This window comes from Grammomys surdaster, unplaced genomic scaffold (genome assembly GCF_004785775.1).
Source record: "Grammomys surdaster isolate TR1022 unplaced genomic scaffold, NIH_TR_1.0 125178, whole genome shotgun sequence".
NCBI lineage: Eukaryota > Metazoa > Chordata > Mammalia > Rodentia > Muridae > Grammomys > Grammomys surdaster.
Window position 1 is genome coordinate 506,954 of NW_021620070.1, and position 24,780 is coordinate 531,733.

At 35.9% G+C, this 24,780-nt stretch overlaps 3 protein-coding genes across 4 annotated transcripts in view; 2 read left to right on the plus strand and 1 right to left on the minus strand.

The window, feature by feature from the left end:
* Positions 1-21,054, minus strand: part of Brcc3 (BRCA1/BRCA2-containing complex subunit 3) — a 34,928-nt gene extending 13,874 nt beyond the window's left edge. Inside the window, exons 1-7 of the mRNA XM_028785260.1 lie at positions 20,846-21,054; positions 20,244-20,260; positions 19,369-19,423; positions 14,330-14,449; positions 6,336-6,423; positions 5,686-5,774; positions 3,671-3,726 (exon numbers count right to left, since the gene is read on the minus strand). Coding sequence (XP_028641093.1) covers positions 3,671-3,726; positions 5,686-5,774; positions 6,336-6,423; positions 14,330-14,449; positions 19,369-19,423; positions 20,244-20,260; positions 20,846-20,968 — 548 coding nt within the window. The 5' untranslated portion in view covers positions 20,969-21,054. The remainder of the gene's footprint in view (positions 1-3,670; positions 3,727-5,685; positions 5,775-6,335; positions 6,424-14,329; positions 14,450-19,368; positions 19,424-20,243; positions 20,261-20,845) is intronic.
* Positions 21,055-21,105: 51 nt separating this feature from the next.
* The window catches only part of Mtcp1 (mature T cell proliferation 1), a 6,342-nt gene continuing 2,667 nt past the window's right edge, over positions 21,106-24,780 (plus strand). Inside the window, exon 1 of the mRNA XM_028785271.1 lies at positions 21,106-21,675. The gene's annotated coding sequence lies outside the window, so the exon portion shown is untranslated. The remainder of the gene's footprint in view (positions 21,676-24,780) is intronic.
* The window catches only part of Cmc4 (C-X9-C motif containing 4), a 12,328-nt gene continuing 8,892 nt past the window's right edge, over positions 21,345-24,780 (plus strand). The window contains exon 1 of one of the 2 annotated variants that reach the window (XM_028785276.1): positions 21,345-21,438. The gene's annotated coding sequence lies outside the window, so the exon portion shown is untranslated. Of the gene's footprint in view, positions 21,439-21,562; positions 21,676-24,780 lie in introns of those variants that run through there. The other variant, XM_028785275.1, reaches the window with a different exon arrangement.

Here is a 24,780-nt window from a genome sequence, read left to right on the forward strand (position 1 = left end):
ATATATATATATACACATACATATAGTGGATTATGTATGCTGAACTATCCCTGCATCCCTGGATGAAGCCTACTTGATCATGATGGATGATTGTTTTGATGAATTCTTGGATTTGGTTTGCAAGAATTTTATTCAGTATTTTTGCATCAATATTCATAAGTAAAATTGGTGTGAAGTTCTCTTTTCTTGTTGAGTATTTGTGTAGTTTAGGTATAAGCACAATTGTGGCTACATAAACAAATTGGGTAGTGTTCCTTCTGTTTCTATTGTGTGTAATAGTTTGAATAGTATTGATATTAGGTCTTCTTTGTAGGTCTGACAGAATTCTGCACTAAACCCATCTGGTCCTGGGCTTTTTGTGGTTGGGAGACTTTTAATGACTGCTGCTAAATGGCCATCTTGTGGAAAGCAATCTACAGATTCAATGCAATCCCTATCAAAATTCCAACTCAATTTTTCATAGAGCTAGAAAGAGACATTTGCAAATTCATTTGGAATAACAAAACCCGAGACAAAAGAACTTCTGGGGGATTTACTATCCCTGTCCTCAGGCTGTATTACAGAGCAATAGTGATAAAAACTGCATGGTATTGGTACAGAGACAGGCAGGAAGATCAATGGAATAGAATTGAAGACCCAGAAATCAACCCACACTCCTATGGTCATATGATCTTTGAAAATGGAGCTAAAATAATCCTGTGGAAAAAAAGACAGCATTTTCAACAAGTGGTGCTGGTTCAACTGGAGGTCAGTGTGTAGAAGAATGCAAATCAATGCATTCTTATCTCTTTGTACAAAGCTCAAGTCCAAGTGGATCAAAGACCTCCACATAAAACCAGATACACTGAAACTAATAGAAGAGAAACTTGGGAAGACCCTCGAACACATGGGCGCAGGGAAAAATTTCATGAACAGAACACCAATGGCTCATGCTCTAAGAACAAGAATTGACAAAAGGGACCTCATAAAATTGCAAAGCTTCTGTAAGGCAAAGGACACTGTCAATAGGACAAAACGGAAACCAACAGATTGGGAAAAGATTTTTACCAATCCTACATCCTAAAAAGGCAAATATCAAATATATACAAAGGACTCAAGAAATTAGACTCCAGACAACCAAATAACCCTATTAAAAAATGTGGTACAGAGCTAAACAGAGAATTCTCAACTGAAGAAACTGGAATAGTCAAGAAGCACCTAAAGAAATATTCAACACCTTAGTCATCAGGGAAATGCAAATTAAAACAAACCTGAGATTCCACCTCACATCAGTCAGAATGGCTAAGACCAAAAACTCAGGTTATAGCAGATGCTAGTGAGGATGTGGGGAAAGAGGAACACTCCTCCATTATTGGTGGGATTGCAAGTTGGTACAACCACTCTGGAAATCAGTCTGGCAGTTTCTCAGAAAATTGGACATAGTACTACCTGAGGATCCAGCTATACTACTCCTAGGCATATACCCAGAAGATGCTCCAACATATAACAAGGACATATGTTCCACTATGTTCATAGAAGCCTTATTTATAATAGTCAGAAGCTGTAAAGAACCCAGATGTACTTCAACAGAGGAATGGATACAGAAAATATGGTACATTTACACAATAGAGTACTACTCAGCTATTAAAAACAATGAATTCATAAAATTCTTAGGCAAATACACAGAAGTAGAAAATATCGTGAGTGAGGTAACCTAACCACAAAAGAACACACATGGTATGCACTCATTGATAAGTGGATATTAGCTCAAAAGCTCAGAATACCCAAGATACAATTCACATACCACATGAAGCTCAAGTAGAAGGAAGACCGAAGTGTGGATGCTTCAGTCCTTAGACGAGGGAACAAAATACTCACAGGAGGAAATACAAAGACAAAATGTGGAGCAGAGACTGAAGGAAAGGCCATCCAGAGACTGCCCCACCTGGGGATTCATCCCACATATAGTCACCAATCCCAGAAACTATTGTGGATGTCAAGAAGTGTATGCTGACAGGAGCATGGTGTAACTGTCTCTTGAGAGGCTCTACAGGAGCCTGACAAATACAGAGGTGGATGTTCACAGCTAACCATTGGACTAAGCACAGTGTCCCCAATGGAGGAATTAAAGAAAGGACTTAAGGAGCTGAAGGGTTTACAATCCCATAGGAGGAACAACAGTATCAACCAACCAAACCCCTAGAGCTCCCAGGGACTAAATCACCAACCAAAGAGTACACATAGAGTGACTCATGGGTCCAATCGGATATGTAGCAGAAGATGGCCTTGTCAGGCATCAATGGAAGGAGAGGCCCTTGGACCTGTGAAGGCTTGATACCCCAGTGTAGGGGAATGCCAGGGTGGGGAGACAGGTGTGGGTGTGTGGGTGGGAGCACACCCTCATAGAAGCAGGGGGAGGAGGGATGGGATAGGGGGTTTCTGGAGGGGAAACCAGACAGGGGATAATATTTGAAATGTAAATAAATAAAATATTTAAAAAAAACTCTTGCAAAAGCAAAAAGCAAAACAAAACAAAAAATGTATGTAAGAAAAAAAAGCAGAATCACAGTATACTAGTTCACATTAGTTAGTTGAAGAGGAAATAGCATTTACCTAATCATAATGATAAAATTTATTTTCTGTTAAAATTAACCAAAAAACCCATATAATGAGATTATGGTTACAATCTTGAACACAGATGTTTGTAACTATGAAAATTTAATAACCATGAAGAGCCAAATCAATATTGTCTAATACCAATAAATTGTTAATACAGTAAAAGAGCCAACTTTAGCTAGGAATGGTAGCCCACATTTGCAAAGACCAACACAAGGGGGTATAGGCAGGAGGATCATACGCTCAGACTGGAGTATATAACAAGACCCTGTCTCAAAGCAAAAAATAAAAAGAAGCAAACTTCATTAGAAATTAGAAAAGTAACAAAAAGAAACAATAGTAACCACATTTCAGAGAATCGAAGTAGGATGGTATCAGTAACCATCATCTTCATTTGTGACAGCAAGATAAAACAACAATAACAATAAAGTTTGGGTTGTTTGGTTTTTGGTTTGTTTGTTTGTTTGTGACAGGATCTCACTATATAGCCCTAGTTGGCCTGGACTTTATATATAGATCCACTTGCTTCTGCCTCCTCTGTGCTAGGATTAAAGGCATGCACCACTATTCCCAGCAATAGATTACCATGTTTTAATGAGAAAATTAATCTATACAAACATTTAAATGAAATACTGTAATTCTGAAAAGACTTTTATGGCAGGAAGGCAAGAGTTACATCTCCATGGTAAATGTTTGCATAGTATTAATGAGGCCCTGGGTTCCATCTTTAGCAACAGTAAAATAAGTTCATGTAGCAACAGAGAAGTATTTGTAAAAATCTCTACATTTCTTAACATTTGGCTTTTGTGTTAGAACACATCAGTGAATTAGAAACTAGCAGTGCAACAGAGTTTGGAAAATATAGCCCAAGACTATGGTGTTATTGCTAAATAGACTCCAGCTTCCTAGACTTTTATAATACTCAAACTGATAAAGACATTTTAATTTTTCTTAGAGCTGTTAAGAAATAGAGTACTATTAGTGTCTTACTAATGAGAAAAATTAAATGAAACAGAACCATCAATTCTATGACTGGGCATTAGTCAATGAATAATAACATCTCTGTCATACTTACTCTGAGCTTTTTTGGGCTTGTATAGATTGGAAGCAAGTGTAGAGTACCCGACCAGTCTATTAAAAAAAAAAAAGTAGAAAGGAAATGTCATACACAAAAGGATTAATTTTTGTTACTAATTTTTTTCTTGAGACATACTATCTGGACATCTTTACACAGTATATTATAGTATTCAGTCCACAATTATATAGAATACAATGTATAATAATTGACTCAGTATGACTATCATTTATCTTCAACCATTAATTCACCTTTGTATTGGACATTTTATAGCAATTTAGTATACTCTAACCTAAAACTCAAAAGCTTTTATGGATATGTTAGGCAAAAGAGATGCCAAAAACTATAGGATATGTTACAATAAATCAATTTTTGTGAGAAGGATCATATACACAGTCAATACAAGTTGTAGGGAGAATTCTGGAATTTTGGTTTCTTTAAAAAAACACAGAAATATTATAAGAATATGTTTTCATTTTAATCCCAGGTGTGGGGTTATAGGGCTGCTTCACAGCAGCTGACTACAATTTGCCTCATGCTCTAGTAGAGGCATGGTTTTGTCAGCTGCGGAGAGTATTCTGCAATTGTGTGGCATTTGGAATTCTGGGAACTTTCAGAGAGCATATAAATGCTGGAGCCCTGATGGGTGTGACTGGTGGTGGCTGGTCATTCAGGGAGTAGGTAGGGGGTTGCTTGTAGTAGTTGTGCTCAAAAAAGGAATAACAAGAAAGAAATTAGATTCAGAAATCTCTCTCTCCACCCTCTATCCTTCTTTCTCTACTATATAATGATAGGGGGTAAAACTGGAGGCGGGGGAAGATAAAGGATAAAAAAGAAATACCCACAAAGTATCAAAGACCAGCTATAAGCAAAGATACAAGAAGAAATAAGATTAGGGATCTCTCTCTTCCCCCTTCTTTCTCTACCTTTCTTCTACCCTTCTTTCTCTCCTATCTAGTGATAGGAGATGAAACCAAGGGAGGCTTGAAAGTTAGGGATAAAAAATAGGAAATGATTTCAAATGCCATAGAGAGAACAGCAGGTTACAAAGGAATGGATGTATCTCTTCAAGAGGCCAGGAAAAATTTATTGCAGCTGCTACCACTGGGATATCCCCGGGTTTGCTCCCAGAGGGAATTTTCTGTTTTTTTCTTCTTCATATATTTTGTTTGATAAAAGTTTGAAAGACCAGCAATAAGTCACAACCAAACATCTGCTTAGGAGACAGAATTATTAACAAATATGAGTTCCAGGAAAGCGATTAACCTCACTCACTATTTATGATGAAAATGAACAAATTAAGTGGTGATAAAACCAAAAGCATTTCAAAAAGTTTTAAAGTTCCAGATATTTAATTCTAGTGTTTCTGGAAGAGAATGAATTTATGGTACATAGTCATTATTAGCACACTCACATATCTTTTCCACACCATGGTCAAAACTCTATTCATTAAAGGTCAAATTGTCTGGATTACTGCCAATATCTTCCTAACTGGTTTCTCTGATGCCATTAATTTCACCCTTCCCACTCCAATCCTGTCCAGTCCATAGGAATGATTCTATTAAGACATAAAGTCACCCTCTAGTGGTTTCCCAACTTAGAGACAAAGTAAAAGCCTTACAAAAACTAGTTCCCATTACATTTTGGGCCTCTTTAAGGATAACCAAAGAAGAATGTATTGGAATATAACTATAAAAATTAAGAGTGAGGCAAGTTGGAATACATTGTCATAGTCTTCCTCTCCCTACTACAGCCACACCAATTTCCTCAATGTTCTTCAATGTTTAGGGTGCTTGCACTGGCTATTTCTTCAGCTAGGGATGATCTTCCCCCAAGAAATACTCAAGACTTGCTTCCTTATCTTCTTCTGATCTTGCCTCAATAACCCTTCTAATTAAAAACTCCATTCTATTAAAATTTTAAAGAGATTTTTCTCTATTCTGCATCTACTTTGTGCACACACACACACACACACACACACAATCTGTGTATGCATACACTTATACATATACTACCTTTGTGTTTTTGTCTTCTATGAAACAGGAAAAAATAAGTCCTACAAAGCCTTGATCCATCATTTGGTACATAGCTTGTGTACGAACATCTGAAATATAAATAAAAGCATTCTGTTAAATGAGCTGGGTTTAGTGGCACACACCTTTAATCCCAGCACTCTAGAGGCAGAAACAGGTAGATCTTTCAGTTCCAGGCCAGCCTGGTCTATAAAGTATGTTCCAGGACAACCAAGGCTACACAGAGAAGCCCTATCTAAAGGGGGTGGGGAGGAACCTTATTTAACAGATTTTATCCAAAGATAACAGTAATGTCTATTAATTATCATGTCAACATTCCTATTCCACAGGCAAAATAGGGATATATTGTAATAATATGAATGTCAGAGCATATTTTGCCAAATTAAAGAAATATTATGAAAAGTTTGATATTAAGTAGTAACTCTAAGCTGCTTAGCCTGAGTGGCCCTACTATGAAATGTAGCATAGAAAAAACAATTGAAAACAACTTCCCCCAAAACTTGATAATTTCCTCTAGACTAGAAGATAGGCTTTGGAAGTGGCAAAAAAATTTCTTAGAAGAAAAGCCTTTTGATGACCATGATCTGTAATGAAGAAGAAATGATATTCATGTGAGAGAAATAAACACTTACCAACATGTGAAGGCCAAACAGTTATATGAGGGTGGGAATGATACCAGCCAACAACTCTCATGGAACGACCTGTTAGTTCAGCCAACCTGTGTGTTTGTCAAGGTATTTTCAAAATAAAAAATCTTTATGCTTATTATAAAGGGTCAAAATACATAATTAAGGGTGAAATAAGGCTCATACTCAGAACTTCCAATGTTATTCCTTAAAGTCAGTCTTTTCTTTAAATATAATTCATATTTCCATTACATTGTCTTATTCTAATTGTGCAAATGTTTGCTCATTCAACTCTTTCCATTCTCTGCAAAGAAGCTTGTTTCAATCTTCAGAATTCTTTTATATTTTCAACTTGAGAATTTTCTGTCTTCTCTGTCTACTCGCACTTTTGGTAAAGAAATATTTTAAAAGTGTGCATGTGTACATGTCCAGTGGTCCTCAACTTTTCTAATGATGGAACTCTTTAATACAGTTCCTCGTGTTGTAGTGAACCCCAACCATAAAATTATCCTTTTGCTACTTAATAACTATAACTGTGCTTTATGAATCACAGTTCAGTTTCTCCTATCCTGTAAAATTCTGCCTAGTTTTCCTACAAAATACCTATATTAAAATATAACCAATGATTGACATTTTGACTTAAATGAGTGTACCACATAATTTTGATTTACATATCCTTGATGGCTATATATTAAACACTTTAAAAATATTTATTGGCTGGTCATGTTTCTTTTATAAAATAAGATCTGTTTATTTTATGAACTACTTGCATGTATGTATGTGCACAAGTACCTACAGAGGTTTCTTCTTTTGAGAACACGAGTCATGAAAGAGAATTTAATGCTGTATGAATAAAAACATAATTGAGGGACTGAAGAGGTTAAAAGCACTGTCTGGTCTTGCAGAGAACCTGGATTCAATTCCCATCACCCACATGTAGGCTAACAGCCATTTGTAACTCCACTGTCTAGGAGATTTGATGCCTTCTTCTGGCCTCCATGACATTGTATGCACATGGTGCATAAATATACATGCAAGCAAAACACCCATACACATTAAAAAATGTAATTGATAAAGAAAGTGAAAGACCCTAAGTGAAGTGCCACTGGTCCAAAATGGCCATTCTAATTGTATTGAGATGTATAACGTTGGGGACTGGGCAATTGTTTGAGTGGCTAGCTTAAACTACTTGGAGAGGTTTATGAGTTAATTAGAATAAAGTGATTTAATTTTTTAAAAGAAAGTACTGTCTACTTAGTTCATTGATTGGTTGAGTTTTCTGGTATTTAATTTTTGTATACATTCCAGATATTAACTGCTTATCTGAAGTATAGCCAACAAAGATTTTCTCCCATTCTGTGTATATGTGGATACAGGTCATAGAACTAGAAGTGGGACCACAAAAGGGGAAATGAGGTGCCAAGGAAGGGTATATGAAGGGTAATAAAACATGTAAGGTATGAAAACAAAAAGGCTAACTGAGGGTACAGGAATATTGGGGGAAGGGGAAAGAGCAACCGAAATAAATTGTTTTAAAGTGCAATAAAGAAAACCAATTATATGCTAATTTTTAAAAATAAAAATATTAAGAGAAAAACATACTCAGGGGCTGGAGAAGACCACTGGCTACTTTTTCAGAGAACTGAGGTTTGATTCCCAGCAGCTCACAACCATCTGTAACTTCAGTTCCAAGAGATCTAACACCCTTTTCTAGCCTTCATGGGCACCAGGCACACATATAGCACAGACATACACGCAGGCAACACACACACACACACACACACACACACACACACACACAATTGTGTATATATGAGTGGTGTGCACATGCACATCCCCCACACACTACATTTTATATAATTAAGTCTGAGGACCAATACAACAGTTTTTGAGCTAGGATCTCACTATGTAGGCTAGGCAGGTCTCGAATTTGCAATCCTCCTGCCTCTGCTTGCTACATGCTGAAATTTCAGGTGGACTCACTACACCTCACTTAAATGTTTTTAATGTTCAAATGACAAGAAAATTTTGCTTATTCTTTTAGCCTACCTCTTTAGTTATGGACTGAGAAGAATGAGTCACATGGCAGTGAAGAGTAGATGTGGCACTCTGTGTAAGATGTTTAGCTCTGTGTCTGGCTCCCAGTAAGTGCTTGACAAATTGTAACTATAAAGGTGAAGTATAGTCATGTACTTAGCCATTACCTGTTTGAGAATGAACTAGTTTCCACTTGACTATAAGTAATCTCAATAATAAATAGCCTTTTCATAACTATAAGAATTTTATATGGGCAATTATTTGTTTGTTTTAAAAATATACAGAATGACAATGTTCTACAGATGGGAAACAAAGTAAGCCTGTGAGATGACTTCCAGACTACACAAGAATATGGAAGAAAAACTGAAGTCAAGCCAGGTGGGCTTAAGTGAGTCATTAAATTTGGTGGCTTTTAGAGCAGAGAACATCTTCAAAGGGACAGAACCCTAGATATGTCCTATGGGTCACACTTGAGTACTCCACAGGGCACAGAGAAACAAAAGTATGAGAGAAGAATCTCAGGTCTAAGAAAAAGTAACTGCCCCTTATGAGAATGATGCTAAGTAACTGCACGGCCCTGGGAAGCAGGATGGGAACCAGCAGCTGTTTCCCCCTATCCATACCCTGCCAGGGTAAAGAGTCTCATCTTTAGGAGTCAGGGGACAGAGTGCTTAGAAGGGTCCTGCCTTAGAAGTGAGGAAAATCTCCTATACTCAGTTATTCTGTTCCACATAGTTCACCATGAAAAGGCTCAGATGCTCTCCAAGTTGCTTGACATCATCCTAGAAGTGAGCTCATAGATCTATATAGCAATATAGAAAAACCCAGAGGATAAGGACATCAGACCCCACATTGTCAGGAATACGAAAAGCAGTAGAAAATGTAAGGTACAGAGGAGATGAACACATTTGTGATTGTCAAGGATTAGTTGTGGCAGGAAAAAGTTGGGTATGAAAAGGTAGAATGAGAAAATAGTTTTATATCTTTTAAACTTTTATTATTATTGTGTGTATGATTTATTCTACCTTTAAGTGGGTTCTAAGGATAGAATTCAGGTCACTAGGCTTCTGTGGGAAGCATCTTTACACATGGAACTATCTTGTTGGTCCCCAGTTTTGAAAGTTGATTATTTCAGTGGTTATATATATCATGTGACAAATAGCACAGAACTATAAGTATTCTATCACTGTCAATTTCCTGTTTTCTTTTTATGTCATAATTTTGTAAGATAGAGCCTACAGATAAAATAGGTCAAGGTTACAAAGACTTTCTCTGTATTATATTTGTAAATTCTAATGGATTTATAAAGATTTCAGACACAGAATTTTTATAAATTTAAAGGGCAATCAGGATTAATAAATTAATATAAAAAGAACAACAGTTATATTAGAGAACACATATATACTTACCCTAATTAAATAGGAAAAACACCACCCTTCTTATAGAAAGATAATTTTCATAATATATAAAATATCTATATTACTGAAAAAAGATTATCAAACCAATAGAAAAACAAATGAAATAACCAAAAAATTTTGTAAAAATATCTTTGGCTCTTAAAAATGAAAACCTAATTTAAACTGTATATAATGGTGCACATCTTTTATCACAGAGGCAGATGGATCTCTGAGTTTGAAACCAACCTGGTCTACACAGTGAGTTTCAGGCCAACAAGAGTTACATAGTGAGACCTTGTCTCAAAAAGATAAAAAACAAAAACCATCAACAAGAAAAAAACAAGTTTACTCATTAAAAAAAACCAAACAAACAAATGTGTGTTCCAAGGTAGCCAGAGCTATAGTGAGACCTGTCTTAAAAATAAATAAACAAATAAAAACAAAATTAAAGTTGAAAGAAATGAAACTATTTTATTTTTTAAACAGTCTCACTATATACCCCAGGCTGGCCTCTACCTTGTAATTACTGGGACTACAGTCATGTGCCATCATAACTCTATTTTGCTGGGCACATTAGCAATAGTGAAACACAGAAGAATTGTATAGATGAAGTATCACATTTGGGGGTCTGTCATATCACTGAGGCCCCAGCTTCATACAGACATGGAACCTTGTAGTAGCTGACTGACAACCAGCTTGTTTGAATCTTTCTAAAGTAACTGATAGCATTTGCTTTCTATAGAGATTTAGGATTCAGTAGAATGTGTATATATGTGCATATTACAGAAAATGTTAGGACATTTTTCAAAGTTTTTTTTGGTAAAAATATATGTGATGAAGAAGTATCTCAACAATTGAAACAGTTGAATCCTCGAATTAATTCCTTCAATAAATAACCATGTAAAAATCAAAAGGCAAGGAAGATGAAATCAAGTAGGCCATGTTAGAAGAAACTGTTGATAATTCTTCCATCCTAATATGGGATTTTGATTGGCAATTAAAGCTTGTACTTTCTGGTGAGAGTTGCTACACAGGGGGGCTGGAGAGATGGCTTAGTGGTTAAGAGTCTATACTATACTTGCAGAAGCTGTGGGTTTAGTTCCCATCATCCATATCAGGCAATTCAAAACTGCCTGTAACTCAGCTCTAAGGGATCCAATGTCCCTTCTGGACAGTTTAGGCACCTTTATTCACATGTGGTATACATACCCACATATAAAATAATAAAATATATATTTAAGATTATTGTATTACAAATATCACCATGATGTAAAATGAAGTAAATTATATTTTATTGGCATAAGAAGCTTTATACTCTACCAAAATTTGTAGAAGTTGCTAATAAGATGGCCCTGCAATTTAAATATCCAGAAATAATGAATACCAATGCCATCAAGTTCAATGCTACAACTGATACAGCAGAACAACTACTGTGTATTCAGAAACCCTTTAATGATTGACTGCTACACCAGGCTAAGAAAGCAGCAGTGATAGTATTACCAAGATTAAAAAGCTACCACTGTCCTAAAGGAACAGATTTCATGGTTGATAAAAAATCTATAGGGGGTATTGAGGAGATGTCTGGCTGCTCTTCCAGAGGACCTAGGTTCATAAACTCCAATTCCAGGGGAATTTGATGCCCTCTTCTAGGCCTCCTTGGACCTTAGGCATACATGTGGCATATATACATGCAGGCAAAACACCCATACACTTAAAAACAAACAGAGCTTTTTAAAAAAAAAACTATAGTAGCATTTTTCATGACTAGTTTGTCTAATTTCTTAAATATTTGAGAAATTTGTGTAAATGAATTATAAGCTAATAATTATAAGCTAAAAATTGGTTCAAAATAATATAAACACACAAAGCATAAATATACTTTAATATTGAAATATTATATGACTAGTAAGGGAATATATTTTTATATATAACCAATCCATAATCTTTGAAAAAGAGAAGTAGTTTTTTTTAAAAGATTTATTTATTTTATGTACGTGAGTACACTGTGGCTATCTTCAGAAACACCAGAAAAGGGCATCAGATCCCATTACAGATGGTTGTGAGCCACCATGTGGTTGGTGGGAATTGAACTCAGGACCTCTGGAAGAACAGTCAGTGCTTTTAACCACTAAGCCATCTCTTCAGCCCCCAAAAAGTGTTTTTAAAAGATTATATACAATCTAGAACATTCTATATCTTATTCATATTTCAAAGTATTATAAAACATAAAACTTAAACTCTATAAAGAAAATCTCTATGTGATACCAACAAAATACTTTAAATGTATATAAAAATTTTAATTCTCAAAATCTAGACACAGGAAGAAGAAAGTAACATCATTGCTTCTGTATTTTCTGACTGACTGGAAGACTGTACTCTAAGTAATAAGAATAGACTGGCGGACTGGTGGTGGCGCGTGCCTTTAATCCCAGCACTTGGAGGCAGGTGCAGGTAGATTTGAGTTCAAGGCCAGCCTGGTCTGCAAAGAGAGTTCCAGGACACCCAGAACTACACAGAGAAAGCCGGTCTTGAAAAAAAAAAAAACAGATACTGATGATACAAAATGAGTATTTTGTTACTGAATTACAATGAATTATTAACATAGAAATGTTAAATTCAATATTAACAATTTATTATAAAATGGACCTATAGATAACAAAAAATGTACATTTAAAATATAGATAGTGTACATGCACAGTGTAAACTTTGAAAAGTATACAAAAGAGCTAGGTGTGATGTCTGTTGGCTGATACCTGCAATCCCAGTACTCAAGTAGAGGCCAGACCAGACAGAATAAGACCTCCTCTTAAAAACCCCCAAATAAAAAGGTACAAAAAGTATTTTAAAATTCATTTTCTCCAGTCTTATGCACGGATAGAGCCAGGACAAGACTGACTTAGTCTGGTGGAACAATAAACCACCAGAGGCATTGATGTAAGTTCAACTTGCTATAGATAAGGTATGAAATTCGGACTACAGGAAAATAAATCATTCTTTGGTTATCTTTAGCATGGAATTATGTGTTAAGTTCTCCAAATTGCATGTTCTGAGGGAAAGTTTCATAAACTAATCTTTTCAAGGATAAGATAGTAAACAACCCAGAAATTAGAAAAACTGGAAGGGTAAGAAGTAATGGAGAGTCAATATGTAAGAAGTATGATGGGAGACAAAGGGGACTGCTTATAAAGCTCGCTGTTAATTGTGTTTTACCCTAAGACCTATGGACATTTATGAGCAGGACCATCCAAAACTTTTATTTCTTCCAATAAAAGAAACAGGAAGAAATGAAATTTCTGATTAACCTGGGATGAGGAGATGGCTCAGTTCACAAATTACTTGCTTTGTAAGTGGAAGGTCTTGCATTCCATGCCCAGAACTCATAATCCAGTCAGAATGGCTATCATCAAGTAAACAACGCATCTGGATAGATGGCTCAGTGGTTAAGATAATTTGTTGCTCTTGAAGAGGACCAGGTTCAGTTCCCAGAACCTATGTGGTGACTTACAGCCATTTACCTATAACTCCAGTTCCAGGGGATCTATCTAATGACTTCTGACCTCTGAAGACACAAGCTACATATATGATACAAATGCGTACATTCAAGCAAAACATTCATATAAATAAAATAAATCTTAATTTAAAATGAAAACAAATGACAACAAATACTAGAAAGGCTATAGAGGAAAGGAACTATTATTGGTGGAAGTGTAAACAGGTACCATGATAATGGAAATCAGTATGAAAGGTCCTGAAATATACAACTCAAATATAACTTCAATAAGACACAGATATACCATTTCCAGGATTCCATAGCCTATTACTGAGATACTAGCACACTCATGTTCATTGCTGCGTTATTCACAACAACAAGGAAATGAAAGTAGCCTAGATGCCTTCAATTAATTAAAATATGGTACAAACACACAACAAAAACATTATCGAGCTCTTAGGATTTGTAAGTAAACAGAGTTAGAAAACATTATATTGAATGAGGCAACCAAGACCCAGAAAGACAAACAGCATATGTTCCTTTTCATATTTGGATCCTAGTTTTTAACTTTTATATATGTATTTTTTCATGGAAATAAATGTGTGTAGACATGAGGAAACCACAAAGAGGCCCATGAGGGGTAGGAATAAGGCTTTAAGAAAGCAGAATGGAATGAGTAATAGAACACATTGTGTAAGCAGACAGAAAATACTTAGAACAGATTTAAGTGGGCAGCAGGGTGAGGAAGCAGGGAGATGATGGAACAGAATGAATAAGGGGAGTCCACTGAAAGCAAGAATGTAGGAAAATATATAAAAACTTGCTACTTTGTAACTCTGTAAAGTAAATTTTTTAAAGGTAGAAAATGTTTAAGAAACAATACTTGAATACATGCACAAATATTAGGGGCAGGGGGAGAGATGATTTTTCCAAATAATTAGATCTAAAGGGTAAATATGAAGATGGGGGAATATTTACCAGGGAGAAAATTTATGAAAGCAACTCAAGTAAGTCTACAGCAATTACAATGGTGTGGCCCAGAGCCTACAAATCATTTCCTGTGTTATTAAGGATATTTCTGCCTCTGTTGAGGCTGCAGACAGCTGCTCTGGAGAAATTTCTACACGGTCCTTTCTCTTGTCAGAACGCCGCAAGATGATGACAGAATGGATATGAACAATTCTGATGGTATCCATCTAAAGGAAAATCCACAGAAATGGTTACTTCCTGTCTTTGTCCATTTCCTTCCCCAATTTCCTATAATTATAGGATTACATTTTATTAAAGTAGCAGTAGGAAATTTCACTTTCAAAGACTGATGCTTTTCTTATGAATGCAATGTTTGGTTTATTTATTTATTTATTTATTTTTGTATTTTTGAGACAGAGTTTCATGTAGTCCATGTGGGCCTCCAACTTGCTATATAGTTTGGGATGGGCTTGAACTCCCTTTTTATTTTTTTAGATTTATTTATTTATTTTATGTATGTGAGTACACTGTCACTGTCTTCAGATACACCAGAAGAGGGCATCAGACCCCATTACAGATGGTTGCGAGCCACCATGTGGTTGCTGGGAATGGAACTCAGGACCTCTGGGAGAGCAGTCAGTGCTCTTAACCCCTAAGCCGTCTCTCCAGCTTGAACAGGGCTTGAACTCCCAATCCTCCTACCTCTGTTTCCCAAGTGCTAGAGTTATAGGTATACATCGCTTTTCCCAGTAAATAAATGTTTTAAATGTACTATATCCCAATCAAGATATATATATTTTAGAGTATTTAGATCAAGAATATACTCTTTGAATATTCATCTAAATTGTACAAAATGCATTATCATATGAAGGACTATAAAACAGAGTTCAAAAGGAAAGGAAAGTATTATACATGAAACTTCACTAAAATAATGGAGACAATTGGTGCTAGAAGAACTGAGAAGACTAATTAGAAAAAATTATCCATAGAGAATGTAGGCAAATGTATATATTTGTTGATTGCTGTGTATGGATATATAGTATTTCTATAGTTGCCAAATAGGTATATGAACTACAGAAGAGGTACAGTGTGAGTATAATGTTTGAGAGATGCTCAGAGTTTGAGGTGGAATGGCAAACAGTAAGGATAAGAAGAGGCAATGAAAAAATGTACAAAGTTGTAATATCATGCAGTAGCTTACAGGATGAAGTGGAAGAAAGAAAATTAAATATGGCAATTTTTAAAAGAAGTATTGTAGCTTAGGCTCAATCAGAATCAGTTGAGAATCATCAACAAAACTTTCATAAGGTAACAAAAAAGATATGGAGAGTGGGATCAGAGGCCTGGGCCCTAAATCAAGAGGGGTGCCCACATTTAGACTATTGTAGAGTAAAAGGGAGAAGACAGAAGACATAAAGAGCAGTTGAAATGGTTCAAGTTTTAGGTAGTAGTGAGGAGTGGCTTTCAATGTCAGAAGTGATAGGACAAAGATGAAATCTGAAAGCAAGTTTTTGAAGTAAGCTATGATCACCCTACTGTACAATATAGAAGCCATTAGGCACAGCTCTTAAAATATGTCAAGTCTAATTTATAAATGAGCCATGAATGTAATACCCACTGTGATTAAAAGGCTTATTAGGGGCTAGAGAGATGGCTCAGTGGTTAAAAGCACTGGCTGCTCTTCCAGAGGTCCCAATTCAATTCTCAGCAAGCACATGGTGGCTCACAGCCATCTGTAATGGGATATGATGCCCTCTTCTGGTGTGTCTGAAGATTACTACAGTGTACTCACATAAAATAAATAAATAAATAAATAAATAAATAAATAAATTTTTAAAAGTCTTACTAAAAGGGGGGTTGGGAAGAATGTGAAATATCTCAATATTTCTTAAATATTGAATATATATTGAAATAATACTTTTCATATTAGATCTAAATGAAATATACCCTTATATTAACTTTATTTTCACCTTTTTGCTGTAGTTACTTATTAAAGAAAGTGTGAATTTAGTTAAAAGAATAGTTACCATTTAAGGTAAGATTAAACTATCCTGAAGAGACAAAAATCAAGACAAGGTACCATTGCATGAAAAAATACTGACTATTCTTTTAAAAAATTTTAATAAAATGTTGCTCACGAATAATCTGTTCTTTTTGTTATTGTTTGGCAAGGTCTCAGCCGATAGCCTAGGGTGATCTGTAACTTACTTTGTAGCTTAGATTAGACTAAAATTCACAATAATCCTTCTGCTCTAACCTCTTTAGTGCTGAGATTACAAGTGTGATGACCACACCTGGCTTTATAATTTGTTGAAAACACAACACAGATAGCTCTACAGAGCTTGTATCTTCAGAAGGTTGTTATGCTTTTGTATTATTGTATTACTTGGAGTTTATATAAATCATATGTACCTACTTTATGGTTCAGTGGCTTTTCACACATTCTCCCTTCTGTGTAAATATTTTCACAAATACTCTGTAAGCACTTTCATATTAAGTTTCTGATCATATTATAAATATAAAAATCATTTTCTCCTGCATATATATCCTTTCATAATCACTATGCACTTATTTTTGCTAGAATACACATTGTGTCATAATTATTTTCACACTTTTCTCCTCTATTAGAATGCAAGCTTCTCAGGAACAGAGAACATATTTCATTATGCTTTCTCACCAGTAACTAGTACAATGTGTGGCAGCATAAAGCAGATATAAAATAAAATTAAGAACAAAGACAGATGCATACATAACCTCTCAAAGAATAACAAGACAAATAACTGACTTTTCATCAGAAACTATGAAATCCTAAAGATTACATTTTAGAATACTAAAATAAAATAGAGGCAAACCAGGAATTCTATAGTCAAAGAATGTATCCTTTAAACTGCAGACAAAACAAAAGACACATTCAGATATCCAATGGAGGGAATTATAAAAACCAGAAATGCTACAGTTCTTCAGAAAGAAAGGCAATTCCAGAAAATAAAAAAAAGTAAGTGCAATAAAAAATATTTGTATAAATACAATGAATATATAGTGTACAAGACAGTAGTAACAATGTTAAATAAAGCTTTTATATATATGCTATATATTTTATATAATATATACCTATATATGTAATTAAAAGGTATGACAATAATCCAAAAAGTAGAGGGTATAAATTAACATAACAAATGTTCTAAAATTTTATCATGAATATTCTCCAACTTATAATTATTTAACCAAGAATTTTTCAGCTTTACATTGATGGGGAAGTGGTATATATTCGATAGAAATTATACTTTAAATTTGAATCTTTTCCTGGGCTGGTGATAAACATGTAACCTAATACATTTTTGCAATGTTAAGCTGTTTTTAGTGAGCCATGCAATCATGAAGATGAACAATTGATAATGCATGGTATGCTAGGATGTTTGGTACTTTAGGTGTATTATACACCTGGGTGTATGATATTTTCAGCTTACAGTGAGTTTATTAAGATATTAAAAAATTGTATTATTGGAAAAACAGTAAAAATAGTTGTATTACATTTAACAAATATTGAAATATGTAGAATAACCACTAAAAAATAAAAGACTATCATAACTAATAAATGGAGGGCCAAAATAGAATAATAAAATATATTTGGACAACACAAAAGGTAAGAAAAGAGAAAAAGAGTAATTTAAGACAAAAGGTAGATTAATAGAAAGCAAGAAAATGGCAATTGAAATTCATATATAAATTAGTAACTACTAAAAATAACTGAAATTCCAAATAAAAAGATCATCAGATTGGATTTTTATAAGCTGCTATTTTTATAATGCTAATAAGAGCTATAAATATTAGCACACAAACGTGCTAAAATCAAGGGGAGAAAGTTTACAAAAGAGTAGTGACCAAAGGGATATATAAAATTAATAAGTAGGTTTTTGTTCCTTTTTAAAAATGAGAGTGACTTAAGTACAATATTTGTAGCCTAATACAAAGGAGAAGTGTTATGGTTAATCTGTTGTCAATTTGGTTGGGCTGAGTGGTTTCTAGAGTAAGATTAAGGACACTCACTGCTGGTGTGCCTGTGAGTGCATTTTCAAAGAGGATTGATTTGCAGGAGAGTAGCAGGAGAGTCCCTCCCCCTGGATATGGATTCTCCATGCAATAGTCTGGGAGTCCAAGTGGAATTAAAGAAAGAGAAGAGCAAACCTGCCAGGGCAGGTTAGCTCCATCCTTCCTGAGCTAGTGTGTGTAGCACTGTATCCATCACCAATGGCCACCAGACCCCATAGCATTCAGCCATCCAGTGAAGATACACACCAGCTAAACTCCTGGGAGTTTCCAGGCCCGCAGTGGAGCTGCAGCATTTATCCTCCTTGAACTGAGACTTTCAGCTTCTCGGTTTAGCCTGTATGGAGTTATTCTACTCTTCAGTAAGCAGAAAGCCAATTTTGGACCACTCAGGCCCCAAATGGGTAATAAATCCTATAAATTCCCTTTTGTAAGAAAGAGATCTCAACTCTATAGCTTCTGTTCCTCTAGAAAACTTTAATACAGGAAGAAAAGAGGCTTAGAGGTTATAGTGAAGGAATTTGTATATAATAAATGAAGATAGTAAGTAGATGCTTTGCCTAGTAGCTTGGAGAAAGGATAAGAAACAATTATTTTTACTCTACTTTACAGAATCCTTGGGCTCTAATATATTTAAGGAAAATCTAACTAATTTTATACAATTAGCCTAGAGAATGGCAGGAAAACTGGTGTGGGAGTGAACACTCAGGAGAAAAGCCAGGGTGGCCTAAAAATCACAACACCATGGATAGATTGCCTATACAAAGTATAAATAGACTATTGAGGATTGGGTAAAGAGGTAACAAGAAATATGAACCAATTTTAAGTCTTAGGACTTAGGCTTGAAAACAGCCAGCAACTGCAAGAAGAAAAGAGTAATGTTGATCAGATTGTTCCTGTTGATCAAGTAAAGTTACTACAAAGAACAGAAACTAACTAGGTTCCATTCTAACGAGATTTTTCAACTGATTTTAGTATGGAAAAATCCATACTGCATAATTACAAAGTGGATTAATATTCTGGCTGAAGTCATCAAACAGACTACAGAAATTTCTCCCCAACCACAAATTTTGATCATGCAGAATTTTATCATACATACCTTTTCTGGAACTGTGCGCATTTCAGTTCCAGTATATGTAAATTTGGAGTCACTCCTATTGGAGATAGATTAGAAAAGAGAGGAATTGGAGTTTAGAATAGAAAAGGGAGTCAAGGAAAAATAAGATAAACAGTTTTTGCAATGTAACCTTAGCTGAAACAGAAGAGGAAGAAACGGGAACAGAGTAGACTCCAGGTTTAAAGGAGGAGGCTTGATAAACAATAAGCTATGCTTTATAGTTTAAACAACAGGGACTCCCATTTCTCAAGATTTCAAGCTACTAGGAACCTCTAGGATCTGCAGGGTTCACAGGGGTGGGACAGAAATCCACTGATGATTTAGATGGGTGATGGGTCAACAAGGGAAAAGCTTCTCAATATGTAGACATTATCTGCCACAAGGAAAGTTAGTGGCCTGTCCCTGGTGTTTCAGGGAAGAGAGATATAAAAGACATAAAGCACGAAAATGGAAAGCAATATAACCAAATGCCAAGTATATTGATAGTCATTTTTAACAACCTGGTTTTATTACAGTCAATAAAATTCTATTCATTTAACTATCATGCGACAACCAATTAGGCTCCTGGAGCTCCAACAAAATTCTATGTATAAGAACTTCTACATATTCACTTATGATGTTGGTTCCTCCAGTCAGATTTTCCACATAGGAGATATATAATTTAAATAAAAATTATGCTATGATATAAGGTTAAAATGAATCTTTAGGATCGTGGTAGAACTCAGATTATAGTGAGGGATCTCTATACTGTTAATATTAAGATAAAAACATATAAACACTGTTACCAAAGTTGCTGTAATTCTTCACTAAGAATCAGTTTAGAGATTATAATATGATGTAAACAAATATAGTCTTACCTTATGTCATCATTCAACTAGAGTAGGAAAGAGCAGAAAACATTAATGACACATTTATTTAGTTATAGGGATGCAGATTTACATGAAAATTAGGCCATGTGTTCACACACAACAGTAAGACTGGAGACTTCTGAGTACTTTAAAGGTACACTGTATTTCCTCATCTACTTTCAAATATCTGTAACATTTAACCACAACAGACTTTGGAGTCCATGAAACCCTTCTGTTTTGCGTTCTTTGCTGTACTTTAAAAATGCTTTAAGTGATAGATAGCTCTGCTTCTCATAGGAAAAACTGGTGGCGAGACACAAGGCTGTAACTGTGGGCAACTTGTTTCCTATACCTCGAAAACTCATACCAGAATGTGTTTCTGGCCTGGTTTGCAGTTTTGATCAATGGTATGATAACCCCATCCCCGTGAGTTCATGCAGACCGCTGAGGGTTTACAGGGACATAAGCATGGATCAGAGCGCCAGAGGAAAAGTACCCCCGCGACAGCATTAAAAAACTCAAAGGATCACATTTCTATGGCCTCCCAGCCGCCTCAAGAACCACTGGGTACTGATCAGCGGTATTTCAGCCAAGTTGGCCGACCTACTCACCTCCCCTATACATAGACCCATCACCTCCTCCTTTTCTGTGCTCAGAGCATGGTTGAGACAAACTAGGAAAGCGTCAGACTCAAGATGAACCGCTTGCACAGCTTGCACCACCTGCACCGCCATCTTCTTTCCACTCACGTCCGTTGGGGCGCACAGCCGCTTGTCCAACCCGGTGCTCAGACGCAGCCTTACTAGCCCTGCGCTTGACGCTCCGCCCAGCCCTGGCCTAGCGGCGCGGGTTCCACAGGGGAGGAGCCTGAGGCTCAGAGGCGGTGACCCCCTAGCAGCACCTGGTAGACGCCCGGGTTGGTCTCGGTTAGCGAAGCTATGGGACGTTGGGTGGTGGCTGGCGAAAGAGGTCTGCGGGGCAGGCTGGGCAGCTAGCTGGGCAGCAGGGAGGCGGTGCTCCCCTGCCGGGGTGGATGTGGGCTGTGAGTAGCTACAGGGCGCCAAGGCAGACGCCTTCATAGTGCCGGCGCCCATTTGGCCCGCCCGCTGATGAGAGCCCGGCGCGGCCTACATGCGTCATGGAAAGCTCTTTGAGGCGACGTCGCCGCGAATAAGGGCCTCTTTTGAAAGTCCGTCCTAAAACAGTTAAGGTTTTGTTTTATTTTGTTTTATTTCCAACTCATAGCCCTTGGACCAATTCCGGCTGCTGGCCTGCACCTCCTACCTTCAGTTCTAGAGTGACCTCGGCTCGGGGATGCCCCTTGGTTCGTCCCAGGCTCACATCGCGATCCCTGATTGAGTGTCCCGGGGTGGGGGACCTGGAAGTTTTAGCCTAGCTGTTCTGGAGGTGGAATAATTAGTCCAAGAAACATTTTATTCATGTGAGTAACCTTTGACAGACACAGTGTTTTACTGTATCTGAGAAAGTAACTCCAGTTTGCTTGCTACTACTTTTTACAAAAGTTTTTAGATATATATTTGTCTTAATACAGGAAGAGAAGGATTGACGAGCTTTATTGTTCAAGTTTGACTGTATCACATCAAGGAACTAATTCTAGGAAATTACAAATTTCCTCTGATCTTTTCCTTGGTGTCAGACATGGTTAACTTATATATAAAGCTAATTTTATTTTAAAATATGAGGGATAAATATACAAATCTTCCTTAAAATTTACAAGTTTACCAATTACACAAGGGGTTTAGTACTGAGTATAAATGAAAGCAAAATATATGCCACGCAGCCTCCACAGCTCATATGCTTTTGTTTGAATTTGTTTTAAAAAATTTATTTTTGTAGTTCTGAAGCCAGATAGATATGGCAGTACTGGAAAGGGAATATATTCAAGGTGTTACTTGAAGAGGTGTTGATGCTTTGCTCTTTTCTCCCAAGTCAGTTCCAACCCAAGTCTCCCTACAAATACTGTCCCAAGTCCAAAGCACTGTGGTACAATACATATGCTAACAACCTCTGTTTTTGCCTAATGCTTAGCCCACATCTTTCCATGATTAAGTTTTATAATGATAAAGGTTGGAGAAATTGCAGGGGTGTAATTGGTCCTATCTATACTTTCTCTCTAAGTTTCAGTTTTCTGTCATATGTTATTTTCAGTTACTGTTCATAGCTGACATGTCCTGCCCTGTTGGGGCAGCAAAGGACTGCTCATCGTATTATATTTGCTTAAGGAGTATTTTCAGTTTATCAATTTGTTTAGCCACCTTCAAGAAGAAAAATTCTTATGTTGATTTTAGTCAGTCTCATATACTAGAGTGTTTATGCTACCTGTCATAGCTCCAAACATTTGACTGCAGAGGGAAATAATATTTATAACAAGCTTTACATATAGTGTGTATAAACTGCCTCAACTGGAATCGGGCTCTGCAACTTCTAGCTGTGTGAACTAGTGGACTAGTTAGCTAACTTTTGTATGCCTTACATTCATCACCTTTAAGTGGGAATAATACTAATGCTCGTCTCATAGCATCCCATGAAGACTGTAAGATCAAATGGGTCAATGTACCTAAATATATATTAAACATATGAGAAGTGTTTAATAAGTATCATTGCAATCAATATGTTTATAATTTTACACCTCAGAGAAAGTGAAGTAGAGAAAAATTAGGTTGTCTGATGGTCACAAAGCTTCTCAGTGGCACAAACAGGATTCATCCATCAGGCAAGCTGATACCTGGGCCTGTGTTCTTTGCTAACTGAAATTATAATTGGATGACATTATTAAATAACTTCAAATAATTAGTACATTCAACTTATTGATGCTATTTAAAAACTTAAATACCTCAAAATTAAAGCAAATCATACTCTCTTAAGGAAAATATATAAAACCATTCTTTCTGTAAAGGAAAAATAATAGTTCTATTTTAATTACAACTTAAGAAAGCTCTTCTGTATTTCATCATTCATTTAGAACCTAATTTACAAAGTATCTAAAAATAATATGTCTAAGTCAACATGGCTTGTGGAATGAAGGCAATTTTTATGGAAGAAATCTCCTTTAGTGGTTGTGATAGCTATAAAGTTATACAAACATTTTGGGGTATATTTGTATTTGAAACTGGTAGTGTTTTTAAATTAAATTGCATAGGTTATATTCCATGTATTGTATTGTACCTTGTAACTAAATTTATCCTGGCTTAAGATATTCTTTAGTTGGGGGAATCCTGAAATTTGTGAACAAATACCATATGCCAAAAAATGTTTTCTAGTCAAATAAATTTGGGAAATGTTAAAACTATATAAAATCTCTGTATAGTCAGTTGGAGTTTTTACTATGCTAATGTGCTTTTATAATCTCCAGTATTCCCAAACTTATTTGACCAAGGAAAATGTTGGGATCAAGTGTTCTAAGAATCACATTTATAGAAATGATGTTTCATTCATCCAACATGTGATTTTTAAAGACTTGGATCTGGATGCTAAGCCTTTGCATATCTCTACTGAGGGTGTTTATGGTTTCATAGTTATGTGATGGCTTATTAGACCCTTGATCACTGGAATTGCCTCTTAATGATAGGACACATAAATCCAGGTTAATGTGCTGAGTGTTGTTCCCAGGCTCATATTGTCAGTTCCCAACCTGTTAACCTTTGGGAGTCATAGGAGCACACTATAATGCCTTTCTTCTAAGAACATTTTGTAGTGCCTCATAGTAATTCAGAATATTACATGCTATCTGCCTTCTCATCTACTGGAATTATTTCCTTTCAATGTCAGTATGACCAATAAAGTTTTGTTTTGATTCAAAAGAAATTTAAATGTCAACATGTTGGTTGTTGCTAGGACCTATCTATATCTATGAAGTTGAGATGATCTTGAAGCCTTTAACAGTTGGATCCTCCTTTCAAGATGTTCCGTGTGTGTGTGTGTGTGTGTGTGTGTGTGTGTGTGCGCGTGCGCGCGCGTGCACACACGCACACACACATTTTATTTTATATTAGAATTTGCTGGGGATGATCTTTATAAAGCTCTAGAAGAAAGGCAAAACATTTGTATTTGCTAAATGAAAAAAATTACAAAGTTTATAGCTAGAGACTCATGCATTTTCGGCAGATAGAAAGGAACAGCAAAAGTATGCAGCTTGAGACAGCCCTCGTATTTGAAAGAAATTTGAGGTTGAATATAGTGGTAATAATGATATTGCTAGAAGTGGTTGCATAACCTGTAGCAACTAAATGAAAAGAAATGAGATGATATTGCCATATAGAAAGGAGGTTTTGGTTATAGAAAAAGGATTCTATCATAAATAAGTTGGAAATGAGAGTACATACAAGTGAAAGGAGGAACATGTGAGAGATTCAGAGTCATAATCACGTAGGGAATAAATGGATAACTATGATACCTATTTATATCTATTAGTTGCCATATTCTTTTCTTTCTTTTTCCTTTCCTTTTCTTTTCCTTCTCTTCCCTCCCTCCCTCCCTCCCTCTTTCTCTCTTTCTCTCTTTCTCTCTTTCTCTCTTTCTCTCTTTC